The sequence below is a fragment of the Plecotus auritus genome, assembly GCF_963455305.1.
Source record: "Plecotus auritus genome assembly, chromosome: 1".
NCBI classification, from domain to species: domain Eukaryota; kingdom Metazoa; phylum Chordata; class Mammalia; order Chiroptera; family Vespertilionidae; genus Plecotus; species Plecotus auritus.
In genome coordinates this window covers 139,739,729-139,767,451 of record NC_137770.1, presented here as the reverse complement: position 1 = coordinate 139,767,451, position 27,723 = coordinate 139,739,729, and the positions used below count along the sequence as shown (strand labels likewise).

The following is a 27,723-nucleotide window of genomic DNA, read 5'->3' as shown; positions in this document are numbered from 1 at the left end:
TTTATTTTTTAAACCTCACCTGAGAATATCTTTCTATTGATTTTTAGAGAGAGTGGAGAAAAGAAGGAGAGACAAAGAGAAATATTGATGTGAGAGAAACATATAGGTTGGTTGCCTCCTGCACAAGCCCTGACCAGGGGCCAGGCCAAGGAAGAACCTGAAACTCAAAAACGTGCCCTTGACCTGAACCCAGGATGCTTTGGAGCCATTACTAATTACTGACCAGGAAAGCCGACCTAAACACTGACAACCTCACAGCTGAATGAAGGTCGACAACTGGGATCCTGATGACATCACTGAACCACCAAAACAATCCTGGTTCCTATTGTTTCAGCCTCTGTTAATTAGGCCACCTATTATCTGAGGCTAAAAGCATTCTACCAATAAATTTCCCAAGGCCTAGAGGATACAATCTAGTCCTTTCTAGAGACTGTGGCACTAAAGACTTTCATAAGCCTGCCTTAGCTAGGCACTCACCTCATTCCCAACCATTCCTATTGCACACATTTTGCACCATCAAAATGGTACCTCTCATAAACCCCACAAAGTTCACTTGTACATCTCAGCCCTTGCACTGCTGTTCCTGCTGCCAAATGTGTAATCTCAATACCTGTTCCTCCTGCCGAACATCACACTTCTGCACCGTTAGCTGGCAAACTTTTTCTCGATCTGCATGCTTACTCTAACACACACATATTTATGTTCATTTATTATTTTAAAACTTGTTAAAAATTGATTAGAGAGAGACAGAGAAAGAGAGAGAAACACTGGTTTGTGGTTCCACTTATTTATGCATTCATTGGGTGATTCTGGAATGTGCCCTGACCAGACATCAAAACCACGTCCTTGGCATATCAGGCACAACACGTTAAGCAACTGAAATACCTGTCCAAGGCCCCACTCACATTTTTAAAACTCTAATTCTCATCATGGATTTAAAGTGGCTGGCACATCCTACACACCAATACAAAAGAATAAACAAGGATAATTATAAGCTCTAGTGTGCTCTGGCACCTAGTAAGCATGGAATAAAGTTAGTAAACTATAGAAATGACAATGATACTAATAGGCTCTTGGAGGGAAGAAACTGTGTTTTTAAAATTATAAAATTCTGCAACAGCAGAATAGCATTCAGGAGCTAAAAGACACCTGAGAGTTAAATAGCAGACCATTAAGCAGACAGATGAATAACTGAATTTTGACATTTACTTTTAAAATTCAGTTTAAAAAACCACAGAAATAAACCAGAGACAGCTCTCTCATATTATGAGCACCTATAAGGTCAAAATGCTATTTCATCCTTATATTTCCTATAACTTGCAAAACCAACATACACAAGTCCTTTGATAAAGGTCTGATAAATCCAAGGTGTCCTCAGACAAGCCAGATTACACAATGAACTAGGTGCCACATCTGGGTAGTACACTGGCATTTTGTTATTTTTTTTTAATTTATTTTTTTATTTTTTTAATTGTTTGAAGTATTACAAATAGTAGTACATATGTCTCTTTTTTTTCCCCCATTGACCTCCCCCCAGCCTCCCCTTCCCCCCAGTACATGCCTTTACCTGCCACCCCCCCGCCAGTGTCTTTTATCCATTGGTTATGCTTATATGCATGTGTACAAGTCCTTCAGTTGATCTCTTACAGCACCCCCCCAAAACCTCCTCTGCCTTCCCGCTGTAGTTTCACAGTCTGTTCAATGCTTCTTTGCTTCTGTATCTATTTTTTCCCCTTTTCTTTCCTTTAAAAAATCTTGCCTCTGCAGACTAGAAATAAACATATAATAACAAAAAATGTTTGAGTCCCAATTTCAATGTCCAACAGTTCTGAGTCCCCGTTTCAATGTCAAACAGTTCCTTATGTGTACATGTCAGCTATGATATCTGGATGGTGGGCACATGGTGGCAATGCAGGTCCAACCCTCTCTGGTTTGGTCCTAGACAAGCTGCTGCGTCGCACAGCTTCTGACTGCTAGCGTGGCAAGGCGTCGTCAGCGTCTCCCATCTCTGGACTGTTTCTCCTCTTGTCTTCGTGGTTGGAGCAGACCTGCCAATTCCTCTCTGTTGCAGGAATCCACATGGTCTTAGAGTTGTTTTCTGAAAATATACAAACATATTCTTGACCAAAAGTTAATAAAGGAATCTTTTCTATATAATTGATTTGGGATCCTTCTTATTTTTGCCCAAACGATTTTCCTTTGTCTTATTTAGACACCATGTGTGTTTTTCATGGGTGTCTTGCTGTTAGCATTACAAATAAAAATTAATTTTGTAAAGTAAAAATTTTCTAGATGTAATTTACTTATAGGATATTTTTCCTTACATAATATTACCCTACTATACCCCCTTTTTGATTAATGGAGGCTTTTGTAAATTTTATAATGCAGTCTTGATAACTTTAAATTTTAATTTTTTGGCATTTTGTTATTATGAAACATTTTTATACTTTTATTATAATTTGTTGAGTCCTGAGTTGGGCTATTTGAATATTTATTATGATTATCTTTTGACCAATGCCAACAGAGCATCTTGTTCTGAAGAAATTACAGTGTCTTTACAATTATCCAACAAACAGAAGGTAACATCTTGTTCTAATGAAGTCAACATATCTCATTCTGTTTTGGCTTCTGAGGAATGAAGTTAATAACAGTGAGACCCAGTTGGTATAATATGTAAAACTAAAGGCCCAGTGCATGAAATTCATGCATGGGGGGGGAGGGTGTCCCTCAGCCCAGCCTGCACCCTCTCCAATCTGGGACCCTTCGAGGGATCGGGCCTAAACGGGCAGTCGGACATCCCTCTCACAATCCAGGACTGCTGGCTCCCAACTGCTCACCTGCCTGCCTTCCTGATTGCCCCTAACCGCTTCTGCCTGCCAGCCTGATCACCCCCTAACGACTCCCCTGCCAGCTTGATTGATGCCTAACTGCTCCCCTGCCAGCCTGTTTGCCCCTAACTGCCCTCCCCTGCAGGCCTGGTCACCCCTAACTGCCCTCCCCTGCAGGCCTGGTCCCCCCCAACTGCTCTCCCATGCAGGCCTGGGTCCTCCCCAACTGCCCTTCCCTGCAGGCCCAGTTGCCCCCGACTTCCCTCCTCTGCCAGCCTGGTCACCCCTAACTGCCCTCCCCTGCAGGCTTGATTGGCCCCAACTGCCCTCCCTTGCAGGCCTGCTCCCTCCCAACTGCCCTCCCCTGCTGGCCATCTTGTGGTGCCCATCTTGTGTCCACATGGGGGCAGCCATCTTTGACCACATGGGGGCAGCCATCTTGTGTGTTGGAGTGATGGTCAATTTGCATATTACTCTTTTATTAGATAGGATAGAGGCCTGGTACACGGGTGGGGGCCAGCTGGTTTGCCCTGAAGGGTGTCCCAGATCAGGGTGGGGGTTCCCTTGGGGCATGGGGTGGCCTGGACGAGGGGCCTGTGGTGGTTTGCAGGCCAGCCATGCCCCCCAGTAACCCAAGCGGAGGTGCTGGTATCTGGGATTTATTTATCTTCTATAATTGAAACCTTGTAGCCTTGAGCGGAGCCAAGCCTCCTGCTTGCTTCGTAGCTACAGCCATTTTTGTTGAGATTTATTTATCTTCTATAATTGAAAGTTTGTAGCGGAGGCCAAGGCAGGCCAGGGCTGCGGGAGCTTGGCTTCCTCCATCACCAGGGGCAATCCAAGCCTCCTGCTCTCTCCAGCTCTGTGGCTGCCGCCATTTTTGTTGGAATTTATTTATCTGCTATAATTGAAACTTTGTAGCCTTGAGTGGAGGCCTGCGCTGGCCTGGGTGTGCGGAAAGCTTGGCTTCCTCCATTGCCAGGGAAACCCAAGCCTCCTGCTTTCTCCGTGGCCGCAGCCATTTTGGTTGGGTTAATTTGCATACTTGCTCCTGATTGGCTGGTGGGAGTGGCTTGTGGGTGTAGCGGAGTGATGGTTAATTTGCATATTACTCTTTTATTAGATAGGATACCCTATGCTTCTCAACAAGTATTGCCTTTCTGACTTCTGTACTATAATTAGATGTCTTTAAAATGCAATCTCATTGGGACTGTTGCACATTGGCTAAGTGCTGTAACTCTTATCATTTGCCAACACTTTGTGGTATCAGGAGAGTACTGTAGAGTTCCCAATTTTAGTTACTTTTTAATAAGACAAAATACTTTGTGATTACAAGTATTCATTTAATAAATGTAATCCATTCCCTGTAAAAACTAAATAAATGATTCATTTTTAGAACAAGTCCAATTTGTAATAATGTGAGTATAATAAAAACATACACCACACTAACTTAACAGCTTTTTTCTTGTTTCAATCAGGATGTCATATGGAATTTTAGAGGTCAGGACTAAATAAATGAACTTATTTTCAAACAATATTGCATCAGATTTTAAATTACCTAAAATTAACATTTTAATCATACTGAATACTACTCTACTAAGAAAGATATTAAGGAAAACTATACATACAACTTACACATTATTTGGTATTTTTTCACTGCTCTTTCATTATCAAAATTTCCTTACTCCTACTTCATCTATGGTAGGAGCACCAACTATCAGAAGTCTTACCAAAAAGCCTCCTTTCCATTGTATGGGTTCTTCCTTCTTCATATTCAGAGATTAGTTGTTGCTTTCTGTGTACAATAAATGGTGATAAATAATATTACTGCTTTAATATGAATGTAAAAATACCTTCCAAATACAGTAAATTCTTAGAATATTTCAGATAATATCTGAGCTAATATTAAAACTTTAATTATATAATACACTACAAATTTGTAAGTTCTACAAACTTTTTAGGAAGCATGTAATTTTTTAAAAAACTAATGTGAAACAGTCATGATTTGAGGGCAGTATAGTTCAGTGAATTAATTAGAGTAGCTTGACATAATGGCAAGTGTCTTGAACTCAGACATCCTAGTTCTATAGCCAACAGCTATTTGTTCTCAAACAAGTTACTTTCTTTGGCTCAAGGTCCTCGCTACAAAATATGAATCTTACTTCCTTATTTTAGAAGGTTGTTAGGAAAAGTAAATGAAATAATACAGTGAAATAATGCTCAGAGAAACAGCAAAGCAAAAGAAAAATCTATTCATGAACATTATTTGTTGAAACTATTTTGGATTCCCAATGTGGGTTTTTCATAGTTCCTAATATTCAAATGTTGCAGTTTTCAAAAAATGTTATTACTTTTGGTTATTACTTGTTCTTTCTTTGTTTTTTCTTTAATTCTGGGTATCTCACCTCTTAAATAACTTGCAACTAAATGTATGTACAAATATATTAGCTCATGAAGTCAGATAATACCGTGCTCCATTATTTTTGTAGGGAATCATACCCACCTTAGAAAAGTAAAATAAATTAGGACCTGGCCTGGACTACTACAATTCCTTCTCTATCTATTCAAACTTTGAACCAGAAGATCTTTATGAGAATGATGCTTAGTCTCCCTATCCACCTCTAATTGGCTTGGAAGGTAAAATCCTACTTTTCACACATGGATCCTGATCAGTCATGGTGGAGCCTTAGCAATTCTAAGGACCAGTGATCTACTTTTGAATCAGAGCTTTCTGTTGACTGATTTCCATGTGAGGAAAAATTTAAAATATTTTGAAACCTGAGGTAAATTCAACTCAGTTGGGAAAGTTTCATTCTTATGGCAAAGAGATCACTTAAGGGGCCAACCTCAGTTATGGAATCTTAGGCAAGTTGGTGCCTACTATTCAGGTAAAGGCAATATGGGACCTAACACAACCTAAACCAAGATGCTCTACAGGATATAAAGTGACCTTAAGGTACAGATCTGGTGACAAAGGAGAAAGGAAAGTCTGGTCTTTTCCTGCAGCATTATTTGAACCTCTCTGACAGCTTAGAATAGTTCCAACTAACACCTACAAGTAGAAAAATACAAACAACAGGCTCAAAGGGTAACTAGTCCACAAAGGTCTGGGCTAAGAAGGGAGCTCCACATAGGCTTTCCAGGGTGTGATGGAAGTGGGAGGAAGAGGTTGTGAGTGGGTAACTCTAGGAGGCCCAGCTACCAGAATAAGGTGCTGGTAATTGGAATAGCAGCTGTACATACAAGCTTATGTACTAGTATATAAACTAAAAATAGTGTGACTTTCAAGTCCAAGAGAGAATCATCATGAAGACTTGGGAATCTGAATCAGCAAGGCCAACCAAGGAGCATAGATCAATCATGACTATAGGACCAGTTTCAATGGCAACTCTGTAGCAATAGGATCAATGGAAACAACAGAAAGGTTAGAATGTCCTTTTATAGCTCTCCATCTGACTGTAAAAGAAGATTGTCTCCCTAGGAATTAGGGTAACCTTTATGTTCTTGAATAATTCAATGGGGGGGGGGTGTAGGAGATAGCCCCCAGAAAATACAGATTTTTCTGATAAAGTGAACACTTCAAGACCCCCAAATAACCAGTTAAAAATTCAGACATGAGACTTTATTTGTAACCCCATGCATAGAGGTTCTACTTGGAATGAAAAGGATAAAGATCTTTAAAGCTCTGAGATAAAGAACTAGCAAAGGCCCATTGTTCCTTCTAACTAGTTGAGCCTTTGCTTGGTTTCTGGCTGAAGACACACACTAACCCACTGCCATTCCCAAGCTGCCTGAACCCAACATGAAATCTCGCCTGGTACATAAAAAGGAAAATGAAACTATTTTTAAACGTCAGTTTAATGATAACTCACATTTTAAAGCAAACACTTCCACATTAAAACAACTCACGAAAGCATATTCTTCTGCAGCCCACCCACTGTTATCTTGAGAAAAGACATCAGTACCTTGCTGAAGAAGAAGACTGATTGTATTTGCAGACTCATCATTTCCAGCAAGCATGAGGGCTATGTAACAGATCACTTCGCCTTCAGCATCTTCAAATTTGTTATTTAAACAGATAACTTGATGTACTCCCCAAGTTAATAACCTATTGTCTAGAAATGACCTTTTACATGTTGAAGTGTTCAACTTTGTAAGTTACCTCCAGGGCTAAAATGAAGGGACAAAAAGGACGCCTCTTGTCCACTTGCGTATTGCTAACTTAAAGTCCTCTAAGAGATAAGAAACTATGCTGAGGTCACTAGTCTGAAGTGGGGGAAGATATAAATGAAGAACCACCACTCGACCAGGATGTTAAACACAGGTTGAAGTACTAGAGGGTATTTTGATTAATTAATTGCTGGGTTTCCATAAACTCCTGAAATTCTATGTGCCTTTGATTCTGTCTACAGAAAAATGGAGAACACTGTAGCTGGCAGAAGGGAGGGTGGGGGAGGATAGGGGGAATAACACAATGAAAAAACACCAGAAAAAGAAGAAGAAAAATATATTAAAAAAAAAAAAGAAAAAAACAAGAAAAGAACTCTGGGAAAAAAACTATACAACATTCAAGAAAAGACAAATTTCAGGAGATGTAAAAAAGATCAGTGGTTTCCAGAGTTTAGGGGGAAGAGAAAGATTAATAAGCAGAACATGGAGGATTTTTAAGGTAGTGAATGGATTCTATGTGATACTGAATGGTAAGTATATGCCATCATACATTTGTCAAAACCCATAGGATGTTCAACACCAACGGTGAACCTTTATGTAAACTATAGAATTTGGTTGATAATGATGAGTCAATGCACATCCACCCATTGTAAAAAATATACTTCACTGTTACTGAAGGTAAAAAATGAGCAAGGCACCAGGTCTGCATGGCTCAGTGGTCGAGCATCCAGTTAGGAACCAGAAGGTCAAGGATTGATTTCTGGTGGGGGCACATGCCCTGGTTGTAGGCTTGATCCCCAATTTGGGGTGTACAGGAGACAGTGGAACAATGATTACCTCTCATCATTGATGTTTCTATCTCTGTCTCCCTATACCTTCCTCTCTGAAACCAATAAAAAATAAATTTAAAAAATGAGCAAGGCTGTGTGTATTTGAGTTTATGTGGTTTATGGGAATCTCTGTACTTTTCATTCAATTTTACTGTGCACCAAAAACTACTCTAATAAATAAGGCTTAAAATTATAAAATAAAAAAAGGCTTATTAATTTTTATTTAAAAAATGTATTTCCTCCATGGATGCAAGGCTGGTACAATATCTGCAAATCAATAAACGTGATACATCACATAAACAAATTGAAAAACAAAAATCACATAATCATATCAATTGATACGGAAAAAGCATTTGACAAAATCCAACACCATTTCTTGATTAAAAACTCTCAGGAAAGTGGGAACAGAGGGATCATACCTCAACATAATAAAAGCCTTATATGACAAACCTACAGCCAACTTCATACTCAATGGGCAAAAACTAAAATCATTTCCCCTAAGAACGGGAACATGACAGGGATGCCCTCTTTCAACACTACTGTTCGACATAGTACTGGAAGTGCTAGCCATAGTGATCAGACAAGAAGAAGAAATAAAAGGCATCCAAATTGGAAAAGAAGAAGTAAAATTGTCATTATTCACAGATGACATGATATTGTACATCGAAAACCCTAAAGACTCCATAAAAAAACTACTAGATTTAATAAATAAATTTGTCAATGTAGCAGGATACAAAATTAATGCCAAGAAATCTATGGCTTTTTTATACACCAATAATGAACTCACAGAAAGAGAAACTAAAAAAATAATCCCATTTACCATTGCAACAACAACAAAAAAAATTAAGATACCGAGGAATAAATTTAACCAAAGAGGTAACAGACCTGTACTCAGAAAATTACAGAACGCTGAAAAAAGAGATAGAGGAAGACATAAATAAATGGAAGAATATACCATGTTTATGGATTGGTAGAACTAACATCATTAAAATGTCCATACTACCCAAAGCAATTTATAGATTCAATGCAATCCCCATTAATATACCAATGGCATATTTCAAAGACCTAGAACAAACTCTCCAAAAATTCATCTGGAATGAAAAAAGACCCCGATTAGCTGCAGCAACATGGAGGAAGGAGAACAATGTTGGAGGAATGACAATGCCAGATATCAAGCTATATTACAAAGCCACTGTTCTCAAAACTGCCTGGTACTGGCACAAGAACAGTCATATAGACCAATGGAACAGAACAGAGAACCCAGAGATCGACCCAAGCCATTATGCTCAATTAATATTTGACAAAGGAGGCAAGAGCATAAAATGGAGTCAAGACAGTCTCTTCAATAAATGGTGTGGGAAAAATTTGACAGATACTTGCAAAAAAATGAAACTAGAACACCAACTTACACCATACACAAAAAATAAATTCAAAATGGATAAAGGACTTAAACATAAGACAGGAAACCATAAAATTCCTACAAGACTCCATAGGCAGCAAAATTGCAGACATATGTTGTAGCAATATCTTTACTGATACAGCTCCGAGGGCAATGGAAACTAAGGAGAAAATAAACAAATGGGACTACCTCAAAATAAAAAGCTTATGCACAGCAAAAGAAACCATCAACAAAACAATAAAAAACCCACTGCATGGGAGAACATATTTGCCAATGTTATCTCTGATAAGGGTTTAACCTCCAAAATTTACAAGGAACTCATACAACTTAACAAAAGGAAGGTAAACAATCCAATCAAAAAAATGGACAAAGGACCTAAATAGACACTTTTCGAAAGAGGACATACAGAAGGCCAAGAAATATATGAAAACACTAGAGGCCTGGTGCACGAGATTCGTGCACTCAGAGGGGTCCCTCAGCCTGGCCTGCACCCTCTTGCAGTCCGGGAGCCCTCAGGGGATGTCCATTTGCCAGCTAGGCCCGCTCCCCAGGGGCCTAAGCCATGAGTGGGACATTCTTTTTTATTTTTTTTTATTTTATTGTTTAAAGTATTACAAATAGTAGTACATATGCCTCCTTTCTTTTCCCCATTGACCTTCCCCCGGCCTCCCCTACACTCCAAAACATGACCTCACCCCCCCGCCCCCAGAGTCTTGCGTTCATTGGTTATGCTTATATGCATGCATACAAGTCCTTCAGTTGATCTCTTACCTCCCTCCCTAAACCTCGTCAGCCTTCCCCGCTGTAATTTGACATTCTGTTCAATGCTTTTCTGCCTCTGTATCTATCTTTTTGTTTATCAGGTTATAATGTTCTTTATTATCCATAAATGAGTGAGATCATGTAGTATTTTTCTTTCACTGACTGGCTTATTTCACTTAGCAGCAGAAGAGGGAGAGGCTCCCACCACTGCCACTGTGCTTACCAGCTATGAGCCTAGCTTCTGGCTGAGCAGTGCTCCCTCTGTGGGAGCACACTAACCACCAGGGGGCAGATCCTGCATTGAGCATCTGCCCTCTGGTGGTCAGTGCGCGTCATAGCAAGTGGTCATTCTGCTGTTTGGTCGATTTGCATATTAGTCTTATATTATAGAGGATGCTCAAAGTCACTAATCATCTGAAGGATGCAAATCAAAACAACAATGAGGTACCATCTCACACCTGTCAGAATGGCTATCATCAACAAATCAACAGAAGACAAGTGCTGGCGAGATGTGGAGGAAAAGGAACCTTCGTGCATTGCTCGTGGGAATGCAGACTGGTGCAGCCACTGTGGAAAACAGTATGGCGTTTCCTCAAAAAATTAAAAATGAAACTTCCATTTGACCCAATAATCCCACTTCTAGGAATATATCCCAAGAAAACAGAAGCACCAATCAGAAAGGATATATGCACCCCTATGTTCATAGCAGCACAATTTACAATAGCTAATATTTGGAAACAGCCTAAGTACCCATCAGCAGATGAGTGGATTAGATAATGGTGCTACATTTACACAACGGAATTCTATGCCGCTGTAAAAAAGAAGGAATTCTTACCATTGGCAACAGAACGGAAGGAACTAGAGAGCATTATGCTAAGGAGATAATTCAGTCAGAGAAAGATAAATATCACATGGTCTAACTCATTTGTGGAATATAATGAGCAACATAAACTGATGAACAAAAATAGAACCAGAGACATAGAATCACTGAACAGACTCTGCAACCTATGAGGGAAGGTGGGAGGTTAGGAGGTAAGAGGTCAACCAAAGGACTTGTATGCATGCATTGAGCATAACCAACGGACACACACAGTAGGGGTGTGAGGGTTTGTGCTTGGGGGAGGGGGAGAGAGGAGGAGAGGTCAATGTGGGGGGGAAAGGAGACTCATGTAACACTTTAAACAGTAAAGGATTTTTTAAAAATGTATTTCCTAAATCTGCTATCTACACTAATAAAAGAGCAAGATGCAAATTGACCGTACCTTCGCGACACCCACCAGCCAATCAGGAGTGGGTATGCAACTTAACCCAACAAAGTTGGCGGGTTAATTTGCATACACAGGCACCTAGTGGCCGGGGGTGGAGTGGGACACTTGCGTCGTCCCCATGGTGATGACGCAGGCGTTCCGCACTGCCCCAGCCACTCTGGGCCTCTGGGCAGCATGGGAAGGCGGAAAGGTGGCTCCAGGGCCAGAGCAAAGGCAGTGCTAGCAGCCAGGGGAAGGAAGACCCATTCTTGCATGAATCTTTGTGCATTGGGCCTCTAGTTAATATATATCAACATATTAATGCTATTTTCAAGAAACAGTCACCTTGGAAATTAAGATAAAAACCCCAGTATCAGAATGTGGGTATTATCCCTGCAATTGAGTGAAAGATATGAAAAGACATAAATAAAGAAAATATTTATAAATGTATACTAGTGCGCCGAAACCGGTTTGGCTCAGTGAATAGAGCGTCGGCCTGCGGACTGGGGGGTCCCAGGTTCGATTCCGGTCAGGGGCACTTGGCTTGGTTGCGGGCACATCCCCAGTGGGGGGTGTGCAGGAGGCAGCTGACTGATGTTTCTCTCTCATCGATGTTTCTAGCTCTCTATCCCTCTCCCTTCCTCTCTGTGAAATATCAATAAAATATATTTTAAAAAAAAATGTATACTAGTGCAAGAAGATAACTGATAAATATGATTGAATGTCTTGCACTGTATTTATAAACGGATTTAGTACAACATAAATCATCCATATAATTAAAAGACAATTTTTCTTCTAATTTTAAATTAGAAATCATTATGCTGAGTTTATCTAAAAATTATCTTGAAGCATTAATTGGATAAAAAGGAAAGCTTATAATTGCCTAGTATTGCACTAGTAATTTATGTAAAAAAACCTATTCAATACTCACCAAGAGTCACAAAAGTAACCAGCATTGCCAGCAATTATGGATGACACAAGTAAAACCTATACCATGTTAAATAATCATATTACTTGCTTTAAAATTAAATTTTAAGTCAATGCCAAAAATTCAGTCAGGACTGTATCATCTGTGCAGAGAAATTTCATACAGCAGGCCTAAGTCTGCTATCCTTAGAAAGTGCTGCTTAAATGGCTACCCTTCAGTTGGACTCTGAAAACCTGAATCTGGGGAGGTTTCCACCTTTCCCTAACTGAGAAGAGTGGCCCTGGTGCCTAAACACTTTGTACAACCGATGGGGTTCATGCTGAACACTTCCTTTCCTTCTGGGAATCTAGAAGTTTGGTACATGCTATGGAAGGTGCCCATGTGACTAGCATGCCATAAAAACCTTGGCACTGAGTCTAACAAGACTGGGAGATGACATATTTCACGTGTGTTGTCAGAATTTGACACTGGAGTAACCAAGAACATCCTGGTAACTCCACAAGGAGAGGACTCTTGGAAGCTTGTGCCTAATGTCCTCCACCCTTTGTCACACACAAACCTTTGTTCTTTGATAATTTTACTTTGGTCTTTCACTGTAATAAATCTCAGGTATGAGCACAACTATATGCTGAGTCCTGTAATTTTTTTCTAGTGAATAAGCAAACCTAGGTGTGGTTTTGGGATCCTCTAACAAAATTGCATTATGTGGAATTGTTACTATTTTATTTGCTGTGTTACACATGATTACATTCAGAAGTTGATTTCACACAATACCTGTCTTTGATTTTGTTTTACTCCCTGCTGGTTTTGGAGATTCCTGTAGACCTATAGCAATTGCAATAAAGGCATGAAAGGGATAAATGAAACAATAATATCAGAAAATAATGTGAAGCAAGCAACAATCCTATTTACTCAGGATAGAACATACAGAACCTAATGATTGACAACAGGTTCTATAGCATGAACGTTCCAATAAGGAAAATGAAAACATCACACTGACAATTCTCTCCAACTAAACAGGGTTTAATTCCTTTTGACAAGAGTTATGAATCAATCAATCAAGTGAAGTAACTGCAAAGAAACAAAAATTCTCACATATACCAAAATAGTATTCTACTGATTATAAAGTTCTTTTTATTTGTCCCTAATGCTTTTTAAATTTTCTTATTAAACTAAAATTATGGCTCACCTATTAAAGGCAGTTCTTGACAGGACAAGTCAAAAAGTCAAAGAAATTGTACACAATGTAGGGTTATCCATGAATATTCTATCAAACTCAATATGTATGGCCCAGACGGTGCAGCTCGGTGTTTGAGTATGGACCTATGAACCAGGACGACACAGTTGGATTCCCAGTCAGGGCACATGCCTGGGTTGTGCACAGAATCCCCAGTAGGGGGCGTGCAGTAGGCAGCTGATGGATGATTCTCATCATTGATGTGTCTATCTCTCTCCCTCTACCTTCCTCTCTGAAATCAATAAAAATATTTTTTAAAACAAAACAAAAGCCGCAATATGTATGGGAAAATGCTGGCCTTTCCTCTTGAACAGTTGCGCTTTCCTGCTCATCTGACAGAGTCCTATTCTTTACGTCCCGTCTAAATGCCAGTGCACTGCCTGGAAGCCTATGAATCACCTTTGATCTCTCTTTCTCCGCTAACTCTTTCCCTGCAATCATCACAAAATCATATGAACAAGATCTCTCTACTGTCTCTGCTTTATTTTGCTCCTGTCAACTGCCCTAGTCAAACATGGGCTCTTAGCAGATGGCTCTCGCATGGGGGAAATTCCACCAATTATTATTGTTCCTTCTTAAATTATTAAGGTTTTGAAAGCAAAACAAATGAAAAAGACATAGACCTAGAAATACTCCAACCTTTTTTTTCAGAATTTATTTATTTATTTATTTATTTTTTAATAAATCTTTATTCAGATTATTACAATTGTTTCTCCTTTTCCCCCCCCCCATAGCTCCCCTCCACCTGGTTCCCACCCCACCTTCTGCCCTTACCTCCCCCCTACTGTCCTCATCCATAGGTGTATGATTTTTATCCAGTCTCTTCCTGAACCACTCCATACCCCTTTCCCCCTGAGAATTCTCAGTCCACTCCCTTTCTATGCCCCTGATTCTATTATATTCACCAGATTATTCTGTTCCTCAGGTTTTTAATTCACTTGATTTTTAGGTTCACTTGTTGATAGATATGTATTTGTTGTTCATAATTTTTACCTTTTTTTTTTTTTCTTCCTCTTCTTTAAGAATACCTTTCAGCATTTCATATAATACTGGTTTGGTGGTGATGAACTCCTTTAGCTTTTTCTTATCTGTGAAGCTCTTTATTTTATTTGACCTTCAATTCTTAATGATAGCTTTGCTGGGTAATCTTGGTTGTAGGTTCTTGCTTTTCATCACTTTGAAAATTTCTTGCCACTCCCGTCTGGCCTGCATAGTTTCTGTTGAGAAATCAGCTGACAATCATATGGATGCTCCCTTGTAGGTAATTAACTGTTTTTCTCTTGCTGCTTTTAATATCCTCTCTTTGTCTTTTGCTCTTGGCATTTTAATTATGATGTGTCTTGGTGTGGTCCTCTTTGGAATCCTTTTGTTTGGGGTTCTGTGCACTTCCTGGACTTGTAAGTCTATTTCTTTCACCAGGCGGGGGAAGTTTTCAGTCATTATTTCTTCCAATAGGTTTTCAGTATCTTGCTCTCTTTCTTCTTCTGACACCCCCATAATTCGGATGTTGGTACGCTTGAAGTTGTCCCAGAGGCTTCTTACACTATCTTCAACTTATTGGATTTTTTTTTCTTTTTGCTTTTTCAGTTGAGTGTTTTTTGCTTCTTTGTATTTCAATTCTTTGACTTGATTCTTGTGTTCCTCTAGTCCAGGGGTGGGCAAACTTTTTGACTCGAGGGCCACAGTGGGTTCTTAAACTGGACCGGAGGGCCAGAACAAAAGCATGGATGGAGTGTTTGTGTGAACTAATATAAATTCAAAGTAAAGGAGCGGAGGGGAGAGCAAGAGAACCGGATAGAACAGCCGGATCTGGCCCGTGGGCCATAGTTTGCCCAAGGCTGCTCTAGTCTGTTTTGGGTCTCTGTATAATATTTTTTATTTCAGTCAGTGTATGTTTAATTTCTAGTTAGTCCTTTTTCATATCTTCGAGGGTCTCGTTATATTTATCAGCCTTTTCTAGGATATTCTTGAAAAGCCTTATAACCGTGGTTTTGAATTCTATATCCAGTCGTTTGTTTTCCTCCATTTTTTTCATTTGTGATCTGTTTCTTTGTCGCCGCATTTTCACTGCTTCCCTGAGTTGGTAGGGTAGGTTTGTGTGCTAGGTTTCCTATATGGCCCAGTGGGTCAGCCTCCCCAGTTAACCTGAGGTGGATACTCTTGGTGCACCCCTTTGTGGACTGTGTGTACAGCCTTGTTGCAGTTAAGTCTTTATTGTTGTTGGTATCACTGGGAGGAATTGACCTCCAGGCCAGTTGGCTGTGAGGATCAGCTGTGTCTACGCTGGGAGAAGTTCGGTGCTGGAGACAGCCTTATAGGATTAGACTTGCCAAATTGCAAAAGCCTCTGTGCTCAGCTTAGATGGGGTGGAGTCTCAGGGCGGAGCAGACAGTCTTGGCTTCCCGTCAGCCTTGCCCTTGCACACGCTCGCACGCGCGCCCCAGACCTCTGCCTTCCCCAGCTCCCGAGTCTCTGCCCGAGAGTCCAGATTCCCCCCGCAAGAGCGTGGGTCTCCAGGGGCTCGCCTGGAACTGGGGTTCAGTGCAGTCAGAACTGGGGTTCAGTGTGCTCAGGAACTTCCGACTCCCTTCTGCTAGGGAAAGCCTGTGGCAACCTCAGCAGTCTTAGTGCACACTGGCGCACGCGCCTCCAGACCTCTGCCCGCCGGGGCTCCCCCAGGTCTCCCCCGGGTCTCCCTCGGGTCTCCGAGTCTCCGGGTGCCTTTCTCTCTACCTGACAGTCCAGACTCCCCCTGTATGAGCCTGGGTCCATGGGGTTTCGCCCGGAACTGGGGTTCAGTGCAGTCGGAACTGGGGTTCAGTGCCATTGGGGGCTTCCTTCCCCCTCCCGCCAGAGAAAGTCAGCCAGGCTCTCAGCTGTCCTTCCTCTCTGCACACACAAAGACCCTTTGCCATATCTCCAATTCTCTGTGAGCTTTTCTCTTTACTTCTAGTTGTAGAACTTCCACTCAGCCAGCTTTCCTGTGGTTCTGGATGGTGTCCGTTCTGTCTTTTAGTTGTAGTTTCGAAATTGTTGTGCAGGGCAGCAGTTTAGGTGCTTACCTCTGCCGCCATCTTGGTTTCTCCTCTACTCCAACATTTTAAATGGAATAATTGACCTTCCTGACTCATTTCAGCATGGATGGGTGGAAACTTCATAATGGACTGATGCTATTCCAAGGAGGCAAGAGCTTTGTTAGTCTCCCAGTCTCCTTAAGTGGTTTCCTTCACCAAACGAGGGCCCACAGGCCAAATACAAGCTGCCATCTGGTTTTGTAAATAAAGTCTCACTGGAACACAGCTGTGCCTGTTCACTTGCAGATTCTCTAGAACTGCCCTCACACTACAATGGCAGACTTGAGTAGATAAGGCAGACCACAGGATCTTTACAAGAAAAAGTTTGCTATCCCTGCTTCATATCACAACCAGAGGGCCCTAATCAAATGTAATCTTGTTACTCTTTTGCTAAAAACTCCAATGAATCCCTGCAGTAAATATTGCTGACTCCCTACCTCAGTCTTCATTCTTGCTGGTGAACCACAACTCTATTTGGACATTTACTGTCCTGAAATACATAAAGGGTTGTATCTCCCAGATCCAAAAAGAGATGATTATACTAAGTTTATGACATTGACTAATTGACTACTAACTGGTTTAGGAATGTGCATGTGATATAACCCAAGCCTATAAATCATTAGGGGAAGTCAAATAAGTCTGTCTGTTTTCTCCCGATTTAAAAAAATGCGTAAGGCCTTAACCGGTTTGGTTCAGTGGATAGAGCGTCAGCCTGCAGACTGAAGGGTCCCAGGTTCGATTCCAGTCAAGGTCATGTACCTTGGTTGCGGGCACATCCCTAGTAGGGGGTGTGCAGGAGGCAGCTGATCGATGTTTCCCTCTCATCGATGTTTCTAACTCTCTATCCCTTTCTCTTCCTCTCTGTAAAAAAAAAATCAATAAAATATAAAAAAATATTTAGACAGCTCTGATTTCTGCCATCCCAGCTAGCTTCAGGAACTGGAGGGACTCAATCTTATTTAATGCCAAAATCTGGGAGGATGGCTGTTACCATTAATCTTTTAACATTTGATTTGCATTGCAATAAAATATAAAATAAATAAATAAAACACCAGAAACAGACCCCATAGCTACAGAGCATAAACTGATGTTGCCAAAGGGTAGTGAGTTGAGGAGACTGATGAAAGAAAAGAATATGAATAAGAAGTGCAACCTTCCAGTTATAAAACATGTAAGTCACAGGGATCTAGTGCACAGTTCAGGGAACATGTCCATGTTGTAATAACTTTGCACAGTGATAGAGGGTTCCTAGGCTGATCATTGTGAACATTGTAAGGAACACAAATGTCAAATTATTCTATCATACACCTGAACAGAATATATTGTGTGCCAACTAAACTTTAACAAAAAATTTATAAAAGAAAAAAGATCTAGTCCTTTCTGTGGTACTAAAGACTCTCATAAGCCTGCCTTAGCTACGTATTCACCTCATTCCCAACCATTCCCACAACCCACACTGGGCCCCATCAAAAGAGTACTGCTCATAAATCCCTCAAAGCTCACGTGTACACCTTAGCCCTGGCTCTGCTGTTCCTGCTGCCAAACCCATAATCTATATAAATATACCTCCTGCCAAACAAACATCACCCTTCTGCCCCTTTACCCGGCAAACTGATTCACAGTCTGCACCCTTACTTTAAAATACAGGCACATTTTAATTTTTTTTATTTTTTAAACTTTTTAAAAAATTGATTAGAGAAATGGAGAGAGAGGGAGATTGAATGAATATTGGTTCCACTTACTTACGCATTCATTGGGTGATTCTGGTATGTGCCCTGACCAGGCATTGAAACCACAACCTTGGCTTATCAGGGAAAATGCTTTAAGCAACTGAACTACCTGGCCAAGGCCTCACCCACATTTTTAAAACTCTAAATCCTCATCATGGACTTTAAGAGGCTGGCACACACTATACACCAATACAAAAGAATAAACAAGGACAATTATATGCTCCTAGTGCGCTCTGGCACCTGGTAAGCACTGAATAAAGTTAGTAAATAATAGAAATTGCAATGATACTAACAAGCTCTTAGAGAGCAAGGACTGTTTTTTTGAACTGTTTCCATTCTGCAACATCAGAATAACACTTAGCACCTAAAAGACACCTGAGAGTTAAATAGCAGACCATTAAGTGGACAAATGATTGACTTATTTTTGACATTTTCTTTGAAAATTCTGTTTACAAAACCACAGAAATAAACCAGGGACAGCTATCTCATATTATGAGCACCGTCAAGGTCAAAACACTATTTCTTCCTTGTATTTCCTATAACTTACAAAACCAAGCTACGCAAGTGCTCTGATAAAGGTCCACTAAGTCCAAGTTGTCCTCATGCAGTTCCAATTGCACAACGAACTAGGTGCCACATCTGGGTTAGCACACTGACATTTTTGTTATTGTGAAACACCTTTGTACTTTTATTATCGTTTCCTGAGTCCCAGGTTGGGCTCTTTGAATATTTATTATGATTACCTTCTGGCCAATGGCAACAGAGCATCGTGTTCTAAAGAAATTACAGTGTCCTGACAATTATCCAACTAATGAAGTCAACGTATCCCATTCTGTTTTGACTTCTAAGGAATGAAGTTGATAATAGTGAGACCTTGTTGGTATACTATGTTAAATCCACTATGCTTCTCAATAGGCATTGCCTTTCTGCCTTCAATAATATGGGTAGAAATCTTTTTAAAAAAATATATTTCTTTATTGATTTCAGAGAGGAAGAGAGAAGAGAGAGAAACATCAATGATGAGAATCATTGACTGGCTTCTCTGCCCACCCCCCACTGGGGATTGAGCCGCAACCCAGGCATATGCCCTTGGCCAAAATCGAACCTGGGTCCCTTCAGTCCGCAGGCTGACGCTCTATCTACTGAGCCAAGCTGGCTAGGGCTGGGTAGAAATCTTTAAGAAACAATCTCACTGGGACTGTTGCACACAGGCTAACTGCTGTAATTCTTATGGTTTGCCATTTGTTTGTACCGGAAAAGTATTGCTGAGTTCCTAGTTTTAGTTATTTTTTAGTGAGACATATCACTATGTAATACCAAGTATTCATTTACTAAATGTAATCCATTCACTGTAAAAAATAAACAAAAGATCAATTTTTAGAACAAGTCCAATTTGTTATAAAGTGAATATAGTAGAAAAATATAACATCTTAAATTAACATCTTTTTTCTTTTTTACATAAAGATATCATATGGGATTTTAGGGGATAGGACTAAATAAATAAGCTTCTTTTCAAACAATATTGTACCAGATATTAAATTACCTATAATTAACATTTTTAATCATACTGAATACTATTCTATCAAGAAAGAGATTAAGAAAAATTATACATGCAACTTACACATTGTTGGTATTTTTTCACTGCTCTTTCATTACCAAAACTTCCTTACTCTTACTTCATCTATGGTAGGGGCACTATCAGAAATCTAACCAAGATTGCTACTTTTGGAAGATTTTTTAGAGCTCCTTTCTTCTTCATCATCAGAAGTTAGCTCTTGGTTTCTTTGTATAATAAATGGTGATAAATAATATTACTCTCTTAATGCAAATATAAACATATTTTTCAAATATAGTAAATTTGTATATTTCAGAAAATGTCAGAGTTAATATTAAAACTTTATTTATACTATACACTTTACCTTTGTAAGTTCTACAAACTTCTTATGAAGCATGAAATTTTTTAAATTAGCATAAAATAATCATGAATTGAGGGCAATATAGTTCAGTGAATTAATTAGGGTTAGCTTGGAGAAACCAAGATGGCGGCATAGGTAAGCACCTAAACTGCTGGTTTGCACAACAATTTCAAAACTACAACTAAAAGACAGAACAGACACCATTCAGAACCACAGGAAAGCTGGCTGAGTGGAAATTCTACAACTAGAAGGAAAGAGAAAAGCTCACAGAGAATTGGAGGTACGGCAAAGGGTCTTTGTGCGTGCAGAGAGGAAGGGCAGCTGAGAGCCTGGCTGACTTTCTCTGGAGGGAGGGGGAAGGAAGCCCCCAATGGCACTGAACCCCAGTTCCGACTGCACTGAACCCCAGTTCCGGGCAAAACCCCATGGACCCAGGCTCATACAGGGGGAATCTGGACTGTCAGGTAGAGAGAAAGGCACCCGGAGACTCGGGGGAGAACCAGGGGAGCCCCGGTGGGCAGGGGTCTGGAGGCGCGCATGCCAGTGTGCACAAAGGCTGGGGAGGTTGCCACAGGCTTTCCCTAGCAGAAGGGAGTCGGAAGCTCCTGACTGCACTGAACCCCAGTTCTGACTGCACTGAACCCCAGTTCCAGGCGAGCTCCTGGGGACCCACGCTCTTGCGGGGGGGAATCTGGACTCTCAGGCAGAGACTCGGGAGCCGGGGAAGGCAGAGGTCTTGGGGCGTGCGCGCAAGTGCGTGCAAGGGCAAGGCTGACGGGAAGCCAAGACTGTCTGCTCCGCCCTGAGACTCCACCCCATCCAAGCTGAGCACAGAGGCTTTTGCAATTTGGCAAGTCTAATCCTATAAGGCTGTCTCCAGCACTGAACTTCTCCCAGCATAGACACAGCTGATCCTCATAGCCAACTGGCCTGGAGGTCAATTCCTCCCAGTGATACCAACAATAATCAAGACTTAACTACAATAAGGCTGTACACACAGTCCACAGAGGGGTGCACCAAGAGTATCCACCTCAGGTTAACTGGGGAGGCTGACCCACTGGGCCATGTAGGAAACCTAGCACACAAACCTACCCTACCAACTCAGGGAAGCAGTGAAAGTGCGGCAACAAAGAAACAGATCACAAACAAAAGAAATGGAGGAAAACAAATGACTGGATATAGAATTCAAAACCACGGTTATAAGGCTTTTCAAGAATATCCTAGAAAAGGCCAATAAATATAACGAGACCCTCGAAGATATGAAAAATGACCAACTAGAAATTAAACATACACTGACTGAAATAAAAAATATTATACAGAGACCCAACAACAGACTAGAGGAACACAAGAATCAAGTCAAAGAATTGAAATACAAAGAAGCAAAAAACACTCAACCGAAAAAGCAAAAAGAAAAAAAAAAATCCAAAAAGTTGAAGATAGTGTAAGAAGACTCTGGGACAACTTCAAGCGTACCAACATCCGAATTATGGGGGTGCCAGAAGAAGAGAGAGAGCAAGATACTGAAAACCTATTTGAAGAAATAATGACTGAAAACTTCCCCACATGGTGAAAGAAATAGACTTATAAGTCCAGGAAGCGTACAGAACCCCAAACAAAAGGAATCCAAAGAGGACCACACCAAGACACATCATAATTAAAATGCCAAGAGCAAAAGACAAAGAGAGAATATTAAAAGCAGCAAGAGAAAAACAGTTAATTACCTACAAGGGAGCATCCATATGATTGTCAGCTGATTTCTCAACAGAAACTATGCAGGCCAGACGGGAGTGGCAAGAAATTTTCAAAGTGATGAATAGCAAGAACCTACAACCAAGATTACTCTACCCAGCAAAGCTATCATTCAGAATTGAAGGGCAGATAAAGAGCTTCACAGACAAGAAAAAGCTAAAGGAGTTTATCACCACCAAACCACTATTATATGAAATGCTGAAATGTATTCTTAAAAAAGAGGAAGAAGAAAAAAGTAAAGAGAAAAATTATGAACAACAAATACATATCTATCAACAAGTGAACCTAAAAATCAAGTGAATTAAAAACCTGAGGAACAGAATAATCTGGTGAATATAATAGAATCAGGGGCATAGAAAGGGAGTGGACTGATAATTCTCAGGGGGAAAGGGGTATGGGGGGTTCAGGAAGAGACTGGACAAAAATCATACACCTATGGATGAGGATAGTGTGGGGGAGGTAAAGGCAGAAGGTGGGGTGGGAACTGGGTGGAGGGGAGCTATGGGGGGGGGGGAAGGAGAAACAATTGTAATAATCTGAATAAAGATTTATTAAAAAAAATAATTAGGGTTAGCTTGATATATACACAAAGATCTTAAACTCAGACATCCTAATTCTATTACCAATAGATATTTCTTCTCAATCAAATCACTTTTCTTTGGCTGAAGGTCCTCCAATACAACATAACAATCTTACTGCCTTATTTTCGAAGGTTGTTAGGAGGCTTAAAAGAAATAATACAGAAAAAAATTATCATATAAACAGTAAAGCTAAGGAAAAATCTGTTCTAGAACTTTATTTGTTGAGACTATTTTGAAATCCCAAATAAATCCCAATGTGGGTTTTGCATAGTTTCTAATATTCAAATGTTGCCATTTTCAGAAGATTTTATTAAATCTGGTTACTGCCTGTTCTTTCTTTGTGTTTTGCAGGGTATCTTAGCTATTATGCAACTTCCAACTAAATTTATGTACGAATGTATTACCTCATGAAGTCAGACAACACCATGCTCCCTTATTTTTGTACCGAATGATACCAACGGCAGAAAGAAAACTTAGAACTCAGGACCTGGCCTGGACTACTACTACTCCTTCTCTACCTACACAAAATGTGAACCAGCAGATCTTCATGAGAATGATCCTTAATCTCCCTGTTCACCCCCAATTGGCTTGAAAGATAGATTCCTATTTGGATTCTGATGAGTCATGGATGGGGCCTTAGCAATTTTAAGGACCAATAACCTACTTTTGAATCGGAGCTTTTTGTTGACTGCCTTCCATGTGAGGCATATTTTAAAAAAAATTTGGAACGTGATGTAAATTCAAGTCACTTAGGAAAATTTCATCATTATGGCAAAGAGATCCCTTGAGGGGCCAATCTCAATTATGAAATCTCAGGCTAGCTGGTGCCTACTTCTCTGGGAAAGGCGACATGGGACCTTCCACTACCTAAACAAAGATGCTCTGCAGGATACAGAGTGACTTTATGGTACAGATCTGGTAACAAAGGAGAAAGGAATGTCTGGTCTTTTCCTGCAGCATTATTTGATCCTCTCTGACAGCTTAGAATGGTTCCAACTAAGACCCACTTCTACTATCTGAAGCCCTTCCTTACTTCACTGTCCCTAGCTTTAATAAATGTACTCTCAAAATAAAAAACAAAAAAACAAACAATTGTACCTTTCCTTGTCATCTACTTTTGCACCTCTGGTTAGTAAAAATTCCACCATTTTCTGGTTTCTTTCACATTTAGCAAGTGAAAGTAGTGTGAGGTCATCCTATAAAGCAACAAAAACAATTTATAAATTATAAAATTACATATATCCAAACTGTATATTAAAACTTATGAAAGATCCTCTGAAATTAAACATGTGATATAGAAACTTGTTTTAAAAAAAAATGTGTCCCCTTTTGCCCTTGCCAGTGTTACTCAATAGTTAGAACATCAGCCTCTGCATGGTAGGGTCACGGGTTCTATTCCCATTCAAAAGCAAGTACCTGGGTTGCAGGTTTAATACTCAGCTCCCCGGGGGAGGGGCAGGGAGAGGGTCAGGGTGGGTAAGGGAGGAGGTTACACTCAATGGATGTATCTCTATCACATAGATGTTTCGCTCTCTCATCTGTTCCCTCCACTCTCTCTAAAATCAATGGAAAATAAATATCCTCTGGGGAGGATTTAAAAAAAGGGGGGAGCCCCTTTCTTTTCACCCCTGTGCAGTCACTGGCTGTTCTTCCCTTTAAAATGCCCTCCACTCCCTCTTCAACAGATTAACTGTAACATCCTTCTCCAAATCTCACTTCCAACATTTACAGTACGGGTTCCAAGAATCTTTGTTCCTATCTTGGTTTCCTGTCCTTATTTTGTTGCCTGTGGATTGGGGTTTCCTCTTCCCACTTGCACTCACCCAGCTCCCCTTGCTGGGTACTAGGCCTCCTCCTCCCACCCATCCCCAACAGCACCATTTCCCAAGCCCCTGCCAGCAGAGCATCACTTCACTCCCCCAGGCCTTCAGTCCTTAGTGGGTTCTGAGCCTGTCTCCCACTCCCAGGCACTACCAGGAAGTTCTTCCTTCTGGGGTGGAAGGGTAGCTGGGAGGCAGAGCTTTGCCCCTTCCATGGACACTACATTTCCCCAGCCCCCGTATATGTATGTGAGAAAGAAAATGCTTGTGCCCGGCTGATGTGGCTCAGTGTTTGAGTGTGGACCCATGAACCTGGAGGTCACTGTTGATTCCAGGTTAGGGATCATGTCCAGTTTGTAGGTTCGATCTTCAGTACGGGGTGTGCAGGAGACAATCATACTTTTTTAAAAAAATTCATGTAACTAAAGTAAAAACATGTATTTCAAATATTCTGTAAATAAAGTTACTTAAACTATACCTTATTTCTCACCTCAATATTTCCCATCAGGAAAGTAGCTTTTCCACGATAGTTGTATTTTCACCAAAGATAGCATAGTGAAGAGAAGTTTTGCCATAGATGTCCACTATATTTGGATGGGCACCATGGTCTAGCAGGATACTTGCACATTCCTCTTACTGGTATCAAATGTCCTGTCCGTATTATGCTAAGAAATAGATTATAAGTTCTAGGAATTCAAAGTAAACATTTCACAAGTTTCACCAATTATTTATAGTTAAACTAGTGGCCCGGTGCACAAATTCATGCACATTGAAATGAAATTAATTAGAATAAATATTTTAATATCACTATTCACCCTTTCTCTATAACAAAAGTGTCAACCAAATTCACTATCAACAATGACAGATGGACATACATGCGTGCAATTGGCACCAGTGAGAGCTTTATATGTATTGGGCATGCGCAAGTCAACTTAGCCTTTTATAGATATAGAATAAACTTGCTTAGTTAGACCTGCTTTCTGATTTAGCTAAACTTTTACCAGCCCAGTGAAGCACCCAACTTCTCTTTCAAGTAATTGTCATCAACACAGCAATAAATATGAACATGAAGTAGATTATTATTGTAGATCACACAGGGAGAACAAGGGTAAAATATTTAACTGTAGCAGTGTTTGACTATATTCTGCACAGTGAGAAAACCTGAAGTCATTTTCAAGGTCCACCATTTCTTGCTTCTTTTCAGTCGGGTCAAGTTTCTAAGCTTTCTAAGTCTCCATTTTCCAGCTTATGAAAAGAAAAAAGGATTCCACTGAGTATCCTATCTACCTACTCCAGGAATTCTGTGAGGATCGAATGAGATGAGGCATGGGAAAACACTTCACCAAATGCTTACATTTGGTTAAAGTGTAAAATGTTTCCACCTGGGTAGAAAGCAAGTCGCTAGGGAGAGGAAGCTGGGCATTGCTACATGACATCATTACCAGGACTGTTGGACACTTAGCATATTAGCCTTTTATATATATAGATGAGGTAAACTCATTTTTATTCTAAGTAATTAAATCAAACCATCTCATGTTGACATAGTTGGTGAGTGCATACCTGAACCAGAGCTGTCCTGTCGTCGATGTCACAGAGGTTCAACCGGCATTGTCTGTGTATTAGGAATTTCACCACTCTCCGGTGGCCATTTTCACAGGCCACATGCAGAGCACTCCTATGAGAGAGGACTCCTTATGAACTTAGAGTGCACTAGATGAAAGCATAGAATTATCCATGTAATTATAAACCTTTATCCCTATTCCTTCAAAGCAAATATTTTGTTTTCTTCTGGAGACAGTACAATATTTATTAGTTCTTATTCCTCACCACATTAATGAAGGAGCAGCCTATTTGAATAGAGAGAGGATGACCTGGGAATTCAGCTCAACTTGGGTCTTATCCTATTTTAACTGTCACTTATTAGCTGTCACTCGGCCTCAATTTCCTCATCAACAAAATGGAGATAAAAATAATAGGTATCTCACAGTACACCATTGTTTGCTTTAATGAGAATCTGTGCAGTGTTTACTACAGCTCCTAGGACAAAATAAAAAACAACAAAAAACAGCTCAATAATTGTGAGATAATATCAGTACCATTACTACTATTACTATCACTTTACAAAGACATTTCAATTAAGTAAAATGATATTATACCTATTTTGTGGACATGTTTTAAGGATCAGAAAGAACACAGTATTTCAATGATTCTAAAATGCTTATTTTTTCACACTCTAACATCTTTGACATTGGAATCCAATTTTTAATTTAAAATGTCTTACAACTATTATTGGCAGCATTTAAAAAATTTTATTGATACATAAAATAATGACATCATGCCATCCATGGTTCCTTACATTAAGTGAAATAATGGTGAGTACAACAGAGCTCTTGCAGTTCTAATGAATGGTTGGCATTTAAATAAATTTTAGTCCATAAAAGCCTTATGGGGGAAAGAGGACTAAAAGAGCAAAAGAAAAAATTATTTTAAATAAGTAATTCTTACTTTGATTTTCAAGAAAACTTAAGCCAAAAGAAAGTCAGGATTCAAATGAATAGGATGACTCATTTTGTCCAATATTTAGATTTATAAATTGTATGGAAATCAGATGTTCCCAATGATCAATATTAGTATTTAATACTATTTTACTTTTTCAAAAGGGCAGGTAAAGGTTATCTTCTACAATTTCCTACCTTCAAAGATACTTTTGCTTGAAAGCAGGGAGAAAAGAAGCTTCAACTATGATTAGGTCCTAATACTTCAATTATGAATTTCTCATTTTGCTCATATTGGACAACATGAAGATTTTAAGAATGAAAGAGTCTAAGAGGTAGATTGAAAGGGTCCTGAGTAGACTATGTCTACTACATAATAGGTATTCGGGTTATATTTCATGTATAAATGGATTGAAAAAATGGATAAAAATAGTGGAAGAGTTTAATGTTTTTAAAGAAAACTTTTATAAATTAAAATGATACTTCTGCAATAGTAATAATCACTTTTCTACTTTCTTTTCTTTAAAGAAATAAGCCAGTTAGAAAAAGAAAAATGTCACATGATCTCACTTTTATGTGAAATCTAATGTACATAATAAGCTGATGAACAAAACATTAGACCCTCTCCCCAGGGTCCCACCTCTGATGTCCGCACTTGACCCAGCTCCATGGGTGTTTGGGGCTGAGGCTGGCCTTCCCCACTCCTGGTTTCATCATATTTGACTGATTTCCAGCCCAGAAAATTGCTACAAGTTCCCATGAGGAACCAGGAAGAACTGCTGTCTGCTCACCAGGTCCAGAAGCCCCCCCAATTGGAAGGGATTCCTGGGGCATTTCTGGGTGCTGTAGATTAAATGCAAGTCCTGTAGAATTTGAGGTTCCTTCCTTGAAAACTTTCAGACAACTGTTTCTTCTTTTCAAACATAACTTTTCTTCCAAATTATTGTCCTTTTCCTC

General features: G+C 39.9%; 1 protein-coding gene across 1 annotated transcript; it reads right to left on the bottom strand.

Moving 5' to 3' along the window:
- Window positions 1-1,469: 1,469 nt before the first annotated feature.
- LOC308240794 (uncharacterized protein) lies at window positions 1,470-25,946 on the bottom strand. Its single transcript, XM_080654232.1, has 5 exons — window positions 25,832-25,946; window positions 24,762-24,936; window positions 23,550-23,647; window positions 4,559-4,623; window positions 1,470-2,098 (listed from the first exon to the last, which is right to left on the bottom strand). The coding sequence occupies exons 2-5, from the start codon at window positions 24,774-24,776 to the stop codon at window positions 1,974-1,976; spliced, it is 303 nt and encodes a 100-aa protein (XP_080510358.1). The 5' UTR covers window positions 24,777-24,936; window positions 25,832-25,946; the 3' UTR covers window positions 1,470-1,973.
- Window positions 25,947-27,723: the final 1,777 nt, after the last annotated feature.